Source organism: Melitaea cinxia, chromosome 20 (genome assembly GCF_905220565.1).
Source record: "Melitaea cinxia chromosome 20, ilMelCinx1.1, whole genome shotgun sequence".
Taxonomy (NCBI): Eukaryota; Metazoa; Arthropoda; class Insecta; order Lepidoptera; family Nymphalidae; genus Melitaea; species Melitaea cinxia.
Window position 1 is genome coordinate 8,989,853 of NC_059413.1, and position 10,525 is coordinate 9,000,377.

The 10,525-nt window shown below is 33.5% G+C and overlaps 1 protein-coding gene across 1 annotated transcript; it reads left to right on the forward strand.

Annotated features, from left to right (window-relative positions):
* The first annotated feature begins 435 nt into the window (after positions 1 to 435).
* LOC123663713 (luciferin 4-monooxygenase-like) lies at positions 436 to 8,165 on the forward strand. The gene is made up of 11 exons (XM_045598379.1): positions 436 to 591; positions 1,185 to 1,392; positions 1,730 to 1,928; positions 2,649 to 2,771; positions 3,065 to 3,239; positions 4,206 to 4,346; positions 4,634 to 4,759; positions 5,321 to 5,404; positions 6,776 to 6,922; positions 7,469 to 7,634; positions 7,939 to 8,165. The coding sequence occupies exons 1-11, from the start codon at positions 436 to 438 to the stop codon at positions 8,064 to 8,066; spliced, it is 1,653 nt and encodes a 550-aa protein (XP_045454335.1). The 3' UTR covers positions 8,067 to 8,165.
* Positions 8,166 to 10,525: the final 2,360 nt, after the last annotated feature.

The following is a 10,525-nucleotide window of genomic DNA, read 5'->3' on the forward strand; positions in this document are numbered from 1 at the left end:
CAGGTGAGCCGTACGCTTGTTTGCCAACCAAGTAGTATTAAAAAAAAAACGCTTTCACATATTTCCAAAAATAAGTTGCCGTCGGTGGTAACTATTATAATATTTATATAATAACAGTTAAATCATTGGCCTTACGATGTTAATTTCATAAGGTTTAGGTTGGTGTTTTACAGGAAAATATAGTTATTTTAAAATTTGAAAAAGACATCAAGGTCAAGATAATCGCTCATAAGCAATATCTTCTATTATTTGCATTAAAATAGATTAACATCGTAACGGACTCAGGAAGTCATGACATTGATAATGTGATAAACAATCTGTCCATATTTCCAACAAACAGTTTATTTTAAGAAATACCTACTTTTAGAACATTAACAAGAACTCTTGGTAAAAAATTCCAGCTGCTAGGAGCACGGGTGCAGCCTTTAAATAAAAATGGCACCATGTCACACTAGAACTGATGCCGTACACTGGTACATGGGAGAACTAAGTGCTCGAGTGGTGGCAAAAAGTGGTATACCAAGTGATCGACACCATCTAGGAAAACTGACTTTACAAGGATTCAAAGATGCACCAGATTTTGTATTACAGGTGTGTGTTATTATAAATGAATTATTCTTATCTTAAACTAATATTGCTGATAATAATTATTAAATAACATGTGACTGATGACTTAAGTAGGAATCGTATTCATAGTTAAATTGATAATTGAAACGACTAAACGGCACAAATATTCGTCACTAATTCCAAATTACATCTTTGTGCCGTTTGGAGTCGAAACACTTGGACCTTGGAGTAGCAGTGCTAAAAAAATTTTAAATGAGATAATACCTCGCCTTATTGCCTCCACTGGTGACAAGAGGGCTGGTGCATTTTTTGCCCAGAGAATCGGTATAGCGATTCAACGGGGAAATGCTGCCAGCATTCTTGGCACAATTCCACGCGGACATGATTTATACCAAAACTATCTATAAATATTTAGTTCTTAAGTTTTGAATTGTAAATATGTATAATATTTTGTATAAATAAAATGTTCAACATTTTTTACAGTTCCATAACTGTAAAATCTGTTTTATAAACACTTGGGTTACAAGGATTTTCATTGTAAGACCAGATTGGAATTTCCAATAATTTGTATTCAAAATTTCATTTCAATAACTAAAAATTGTTTCGTATATTTTCAGATAGATGGTGCTACAGATGAATCTGAGACATTCAATTCTGCCCTAACAAGATCAGTTCAGTGTGCTACAGCATTCAGAAAGTTAGATCTGAAACATGGAGACGTCATCGTTTTGATGGGTCCAAACCACATTCATCTGACTATACCTATGTACGCCGCGTTTTATCTCGGTATAGCTGTTGCCGGGATCGATATGACTCTTAAACATAGTAAGTGAAAAGTGAAAATAATATATTTTACTAATGTCACTGCACCAATGAAAACTGAGCCTTTTAATAATGTGTGCATGTTATAAGATAAAATAAATAATCTTATCTATATAAATAAAAATTAATGTTGCTAAGCGCATAACTTGAGAATGGCTCGACCAATTCGGCTAATTTTTTTTATATGTTCCTTAATAGTAATAAAAAATGATAAAACAACAAACAATAATATCGGGTAATACTACCCGTCGAAGCCGAATCAAAGTATAATATATACATACATATAATAGTTAATAAAAATCAGTTTAATGGCGTAGGTTCTATTTTCTATTTCTTTTAGGTGAACTTTTAGAAACCTTAAGATTAAACGCACCGAAGATTGTATTTTGTCAAAGTGAAAGATTAAAGCATGTTCGTTTGGCGTTAGAAGAGCTGGCCTTCGATACACAAGTTATTACTTTCGACAAAAGTAACGAAACTTTGAGTCTCCCTGAACTTCTAGATAAATATGGAAGTGACGTGTCTGTTGACGATTTCGAGTAAGATATCTACTTGTAAATATTTATTATTTTGTGTAGTGAAAACGTACGTATTGTTGTTCGGTTTTTGTAACAACTATAAATTATTAGAATTATTATTTTTTGTTGCTACATATTGAAATGAAATAATCATAGAGGTTAAAGTACAATATAATGCGATAACACTATTAAGCAATTAATTCGATTATTCAGAAAGATATAAAGATTGAGATAGATTGTCGAAGTGTTGAAGTGTGGTCGGTGCAAACAAATGCATAATAATAATAATAATAATAATAAATCTTCAATATTCTTTAATAATCTCCTTCTCTTTCTCTTTCTATAGTGTACGTATGCAGCAATGAATTTTTGATCGTTCTACAAGTCTTACTTATTTTTTGCTATCAATAAATTGCATTTTACATAAATATACTACTAATATAATAAATGGGAAAGTTTGTGTGGATAGAAGAGTAGTAGATTTTTTGTTACTCTTACTTATAATGAAATCTAATACATTGATGTATGCAAATCAAGAATAATACATATGCTGAGATGCTTACTAAATCCCATCCATTCCACCAGATATTACGCATTTAAAACATCGAGACACTGTTAATTATATTCTATATTTTGTTATTTATTTTTGACCCTTTTAAGATAGTATATGATAAAGTAAATTTTGTCTCTTTCTCTCCCTTTGACTTTAAATTACATATTAAAAGACTAAATAACTTTCAGGGCTGCTGACTTTGATTCAGCAACTACAACCTCGCTACTAATAGCCACGAGCGGAACAACAGGGATACCTAAATCAGTAGTTGTTACCCATAAAAACATGGCCGTTTCTGTACCTTATATGTGGTAATTATTTATTTCATTTTTTTTTTTGAAACTGTGTAGTATGGGAGACGTAGCTTTCGTAATAATTTTTAATACGTTTAACATAAACAGATATCCGTCTATCCCTAAGCTAAAATATCGATGTACTATAATACATATTACTTCCAGACTCAGGTGGAAATCGAACCCACAACCGTGAATCTGAAAATATGGTAACTGTTTTGAGCTAGTTAGGAGTATACAAGGATAAATAGTTTCGAGGTCAAGAAATTGTTCAGGTAACAATAGAATAAAATAACTTTTTTTCTTTGCAGGATAAGCTTTAAAAACTTTCCAACACCTACTCGCCTATCAATAACATTTTCTCCAATTCAGTGGTACTCGGCGCTGTTTCAATTTGTTTTCTCACCGATCATAAGACATACTAGACTGCAGTCTTCAGCGCCAATGACACAGGATCATGCTTTTTACCTTATTAATAAATACAGGGTACGTATGTATGTGTGAGCATTATAATTATTGAGATGTATTATTCAATAAAACTGTCCTGACTGTGAAACTGTGACTGTGTGTCCTGTAAATAACAATGAAATAACTTATACATAATCTATACGAGTATTGTAAAGCTGAGAAGTTTGTTTGTTTGTTTAAAGCTATATAGGCTATATAACATCATGCTACAATAAACAGTAGCTAAGCATTAAGCAGAACTGTTACTAAAAAGGAAAAAAAATCCTGTTTGAGGGCTTCCGTTGCGTCCTTTGCGTAAACGGTTAAAGCTACCCAAAAATTATGAATCACGGAATTATTTGCCATCAAAAGTTATAAAAAAAGTCCACGAAAGTATATGTCTATCTTTTAAAGTTAACTCATTATATTGATCATATTTGTTTTAAAATAATGCGTTGTTTTTTGCGAAAATGGTTTCATAATATAAATATATCCTTATTCAAATAAAAACGTTAATTATCACACGTATTTCTTTTTGAATAATACTATTATTGACATCAATTGAATCATTCATCATCAATTTAAATGAATCATATATAGATATCATAGTTTTAAAATGACTACGTAACAAATTAATGGTCATAAAAAATTAAAAGGTGATTTTATTGCATTATTATTAGCCAATTATATGAATCCTTACAAATTCAAAGTAGTTCATGAACACGGAAAATTAATGAAGATAAACTTTTTCTCTTATTGCATTTAATTGGGAAGCATAATTTAGAAGATAATGTAAAATGTGTTTAAAAAATATTTTTTGTAAGTCTATTCCTTAAATTAACGCGGTGAAACCTCGGGCACAGATAGTATATTATTAATACGCAGCCAGGTAGTATATTATGCTTCATGTATTCAACAACGCTTTTCGAGACTACTTGAATAAATAACTTTTGATTGATTACCAGATATTTGAAATTTTTTTATCGGAATCCCATTTTTTCACAGCCAACATTTACGTTTACGAGCCCAAGTATGGTATCAACTTTTATGAAAATCGGCGATCGAGATAAATGTGACTTTACAAGTTTTGAAACATTTCTAGTCGGCGGGGGCATGGTTCATCCTAAACTTGTTGAAGATATGAAAGTTGGTTGATATCTGTTGACTTTATATTATATCATTGTTTTTATCACATTTGAAAACATTATATAACTTTTATAATTTTTAATTTTCTTCAGATTTTAGCTATTAGTTTGGTAAGAAGTTATTAAAATATTAAGAAATAGGAAGTCTTTACACAATGTGGTAATTTTTTTCGTAATAAACAAAAATAATAATGAACTTTTATTTTATAACAAAAATGCCGTGTCTCGCTTTTTAGTTTTGTAAAATTACTGTTACAACGAATTTGTCTAATATTATTTTTTCTTTAGATGGCCACTCCAAACACAAAAATTCTTGTTATTTACGGCATGAGCGAAATGTCAGGCATAGCTTTCGATTTTGATGAAACTGAGCCAACGTCTCTTGGTAAACCTTTACCATCCTTGGAACATAGGGTAAGTACTTCATAAATTTCTATTTATTTATTTGTATGAATTGGATTATTATTATTCATATTTAAGAGTTAAGTTATAGAAAAATAAAAAATAAAACCTTGTCCTTAATTCAAGTGAAATTAAAACAAGTAATATTTTTTACTACAGTATATTTTTTTTCTGCACATAAAAAATTAGTAAGTATTTACTTTGTTAAACATGTATAAGTTTGAAAATAACTTTTTAAATGAGTTTTTCACTAGGGTATAAAGTAGTGCAAAAAATCTTGCAAAAACTACCCGAGGAAAATATTATATATATATATATATATATATATATATATATATATACAAAGCTCTAAATAAGTAATACGAAATAAAAAAAGTCGCAGACATTAAAATAACACTATACACTAAAAAAGTACAGTTTAATAAAATAAACCAAAAAAACTACAATACGATTACAATTATTTCACACAAAGAAAAATAGTCAAGAGAAAGAAAAACACGTCTAAGTATAAGTAATCTACAAAACTTTATTTAATTATAGACATTTATATTCTGGACGTATTTTATATTTAAGCTGGTGAACCCTGAAACTTTACAAGACGTAACGGAGCCCAACATACACGGAGAACTGTGGGTAAAAGGGCCAGGTATATTTAAGGTAACTATAACTATAACAATTTAGCTCCAAAAAGAATCATTCACAAACTAAAAACTTTATTGATAATCAGTCTGTTTTTCAGCATCATGCAATCGTATAATTGTGTTTGCAGGCAAACGAAAAAAAACCGACTTAAATTATATCGACAAGTAAATACGCATTATCAAAGATTACTCCAAAAGTAGTTATCAGATCTCGATAAAATTTATATGTGACCACATGATAAACATCATCTTTCGATTAAATTAAAAATTATCAAAATCGGTACACCCAGTAAAATGTTATGCGGATTTTCGAGAGTTTCCCTCGATTTCTCTGAGATCCTATCATCAAATCCTGGTGTCTTTATCATGGTACCAAACCAGGGATATATCCTTTCCAACAAAAAAAAAAAAAAAGAATTATCAAAATCGTTACATCCAGTAAAATTATGTGGTATAATACAACGTAGGTCGACGAAAAAAGCGTCAAGTAAAAACGCATTATTAGATATAACTCTAAAAGTAGTTGTTAGATCTCAAATGAATTTAAATGGGACCAAATGACACAGACCACCTTTCGATTAAAAAAACTTTGTCGAAATCGGTCCACCCGGGCAAAAGTTCTGATGTCACATACATAAAAAAAAAAATTCTAATTGAGAACCTCCTCCTTTTTTGGAATTCGGTTAAAAAGATTGTTTGACGCAATAGTCATATCAATTCGCTTGTTGATTTCGATTCCCTATTACAAACGTTTGGCCATACAAATAAATATTTCGTTATGGTCTGGGTGTTTCCCCTGGTGTTGTGTATGTTTTCGGACATACAAACCAAGATATCCTACTACTAGTGGCCATTGAAACAACAACAAACATACTGTAACAACTGATCTGGTGTGGGGGTACGCGGAGTTGCCTAAACACCGACGGTTTGAGGGTTCGATGCCCGCTCGGGATGGATGTTTGTATTTGTACAAATATTTCTTTCCGGTTTGATTGTCTGTCTTTGTGGGTCTCCCCGCTGCGCCTCGGAGAGCATGATAAGCCCTCGGTCCATAAATTCTTTATTGGACCACATACTTTACAATTTTTTAACCGAAAATAATAGTAATAGAACACATTCGCCAACTCGCAGTGGTGCACCGTGGAGATAGAGGCCTATGCCCAGCAGTGTGATCCGTTTATTGTCTATTTATTCTTTAGAAGAAAAATGTATAAAATACTTTAATAACAATAACAATAATACACTTCATTGTACATCACAAACAGAAATCATACATAGCAAAGAAAGAAAAATTTTAACAATATAAATAATGGAATAAATATTTTTATTTATACAATTTTTAATTTATTGTAATTGTATAAGTATTTGTATTATATCTACATTTTAGTGCTATTACAACAATCCAGAAACGACAGCAGAAGTACTCACGGAAGACGGCTGGTTAAGAACTGGCGATATTATGTACAGAGATGTAAAGTCAAACTATTATTATGTCGAGCGAATGAAACTCTTACTAAAGTATAGGAACCACCAGGTAGTTATTTATCTAAAATAAGCAAGTATAATAAGTCTATTGCCGTTTGTCATAGTCACTAGGTATTACATAATACTAAAAGTATGGTAAAAAATCAATTTTTAGAGGTTTTGTAAGGAAACTCGATCGACGGAAAAATTTATATGATTTATAAAATTGTTGTTTTTTTCTTATTGATAATAATAATAACCAATAACACACAACATGGTTAGTAAATACATAATTATTACATTATATTTTAAAATAATCAATGTCACATAATTCTCGATGACGTATCAATTAAATCGAATATTTTTTCTACGGTGACCTGTCACCAGAGAATTTCGTTTACCGAAGGTTTTATTTAGGTCGCAAAAGAAAATGAAAACAAACACGACAAGAGCTCCAACCAGAAAAGTTGTTCCAATCACAAAATTCAAGTTCGAATCACATGAGTTTTGTCAACAATCAATAGTATTAAATTTTTAAAAACAATTTTTTATTTCAACAGCATTTTTATATCAATGTATTAAATGTTATCTTATATAATTTTTTTTCTTTGTGTAGATTTCTCCACAAGAAATCGAAAATGTTATAATTGAACATCCAGGAGTCTTCCAAGTAGCAGTTACCGGTATTCTTGATATCGAAGAAGGAGACTTGGTTGTGGCTTGCGTCGTACCCCATGAGGGATATAATATCACCGCTCAAGAAATCAAAGACTTAGTGAAAAGTAGGTTATATTTTATAAATGTAATCGTAGTTTTTGTTGTGGTAGAAAATTACAGGAAATATTCTGCTCTATATTCGGAGCAGCTCGACTGGGGAAGTACCTTAATGTTATATGAAATAAGGATTGATAGTATGTATAAAGAGTCTATTACAGTTTTAGTAAGGATCTTGAAACATTATTTTTTTACTATTGTAATAAGTACTAAACACCGATCCATTTATCATTTAAAGTTTATATTCACAAACTTTTACATCAATATTATAAGAAGAATTACGAATCTTAAAATTTGCAACTTATATTTCAGACTCACTCACCGATTCGAAGCAACTCCGAGGAGGCGTTATATTCTGTAAAGATTTACCACTGACTTCTACTTATAAAGTTGATCGGACAAAACTAAAGTCCATGGTTTTAACAATGAAAAGAGAATGATAGACCTCATTAAAATATTTGCGGAGCCGTCTTTAAACTGCTAACAAAAATGAATAAATTGAATTGTATAAGCGTAAATAAATTATTACTAAGTACAAACTTTGACTTTGACTTTTTTCCTTGGTAAATTTTACAGAATTAGTCAGTGAGGAAACGTACCCAGTTGCGATGTGCTCTCATAGTTGAAGTGAAATTGTGCCCAGTTTCGTTTAAGCCTTTGGTGGTTTCGGGCATGATTTGCTACTGATATGGGCAGTACTATACAGCTAGAAAAATTGCGGTATATTCCTGTCTTTTGGATTTATCACAGGCTTTTGATACCATACTCTATAAAGTACTTTGGAAAAAACTAAGGGAGGAGACGGATGCACCCTGCGAGGTAGCATCTGTCTTGGAATATTTTTTTTTATCGAATCTATACCCCCAAGACATAGCTTGGGGTCTTTTCTACTACTACTCTTCCATTTCAGTTCTATCATTTATGGCTCTCCTAGACGGAGCAGCCGTATGGCATACGCGAAACGGCTGCCTTGCACCCGATCGCTATTCGGTATCAGTCTCATCGCCTTTAGGCAGCTCCGACCTCTATCTGGTGAAGTCTGTATCTGTCCACTCATTGCCCTTTCCCTGCCCCAAAGGCACCTGGCGTATATGGCAATACAAGTCAGCAGACTGGGATGAGATGTGTTCTTTCTTTGCATCGTACCCGTGGTGGCAGATTTGCTTCTCCTCTGAAGTTCCCTCATCTTGTGCGAATGCTGTGGCTGATGTGCTGCGTCAGGGAATGGAGTATGACATACATTCATTCACTGAGGCATCAGCTTGGCAGCTCGACCCGGTTTAATTCTGACTGTTCTCGTGCTGAAACAGAAAAGAACACTGCTTACCTAGCCTGGGTCGACGCTTGTAACCACAAGACAACAGACGTGGGTCAGAGGAAGAAGGGCTATAACAGAGCCGCCAAGTCCTGCAAGAAGGCTCTGCGGAAGGCTCGATTTGACCACTTTGGCAGAATTGGGACTAGACTTGCGTCATACTCACCTGGTAGTAAAGCCTTTTGGTCCCTGGCTATGTCTGTTTAATCGAACTTTTGTCACCCCTCAGTACCTTCAATGCTAAAACCCGATGGATCACTAGCCCACACTGCTGAGGAGAAGGCAAACCTGTTAGCAAATCTCTTTGCAGAATCCTCACGTTTAGATTCAGGCAGCGCTACACCTCCAACTTCTTCGATTCGATGCGAGACGTCTATGTCTGAATTCCGAATTCGTTAAAAAGAGGTCCTTAAAACCTTGCGTAATCTAGACATAAATAAGTGGTCCTGATGGAATACCTGCCATGAAGATGATGATCATGCATGGAGTACTGCTCTTATCTTTGGGATGGCTCAGCCAAGTACCAGCTGGAACTTCTTGAGTCAATTGAGAGACGAGCCAGGAGGCTCATCGGTGGTGATGCACTGGTCGCTGCAAAGCTGCAAAGCTTGCATCATCGGCGTAGGGTGGCCGGCCTGTCGGTTTTTTATCGGATATACTTCGGAGAGTGTGCGCAAGAACTCCATGACCTGATTCCCCCTCCCCCTTCCATCATCGTACAACCAGACGCTCTGCGTTACGTCACCCTTATATGGTTGACATTCCCCCTATACTAAGCGATTCGCTAGTACATTCTTGATCCATACGGCCAAAGAATGGAACTCTCTCCCAGCATCTGTGTTTCCGGAAAACTATAACCTGGGGATCTTAAAGTCGCGAGTGAATAGGTTACTTCTAGGAAACCGTGCTCCATCTCAGATCGCAATTTCACTTATCATCAGGTGAAATAGCGGTCAAACGCAAGCCTATCTAAGTATAAAAAAAAATTATAAACATCAGCTTTCGATTAAATTAAAAATCATCAAAATCGGGACACCCAGTAAAAAGTTATGCGCATTTTCGAGGGTTTCCCTCGATTTCTCTGGGATCCCATAATCAGATCCTGGTTTCCTTATCATGGTACCACACTCCTTTCCAACAAAAAAAGGATTATCAAAATCAGTTTATAAACGACGAAGTTATCCCCGAAAGTACATAAATAATAAACATGTACATAAGTTGTATGTTCGGGGATATATATATATAATGGGTAATAAATCTCAGCAAATCTCACTTTACATCAATGATATCAATTCAGTTTTCAAATACTCAAAGTTTTTACTGTATGCTGATGACAATAAAATATATAAAAAAATTCAAAAACCCCGAGGACTGCTTGTGTTTCCAGGAAGATCTTGACTCTTTCAGCTCCTATTGTTTAAATAATTCCTTATTTCTAAATTTGAAAAAATGTAACGTAATAACGTTTACTAGGAAAAGATTGCTAAAGAGTGCTGTGTGGTTACGGCACTAAAGAATTTAGCCACCCCATCTCTTCCCGTGGGTGTCGTAAGAGGCGACTAAGGGATAGCACAGTTCCACTAC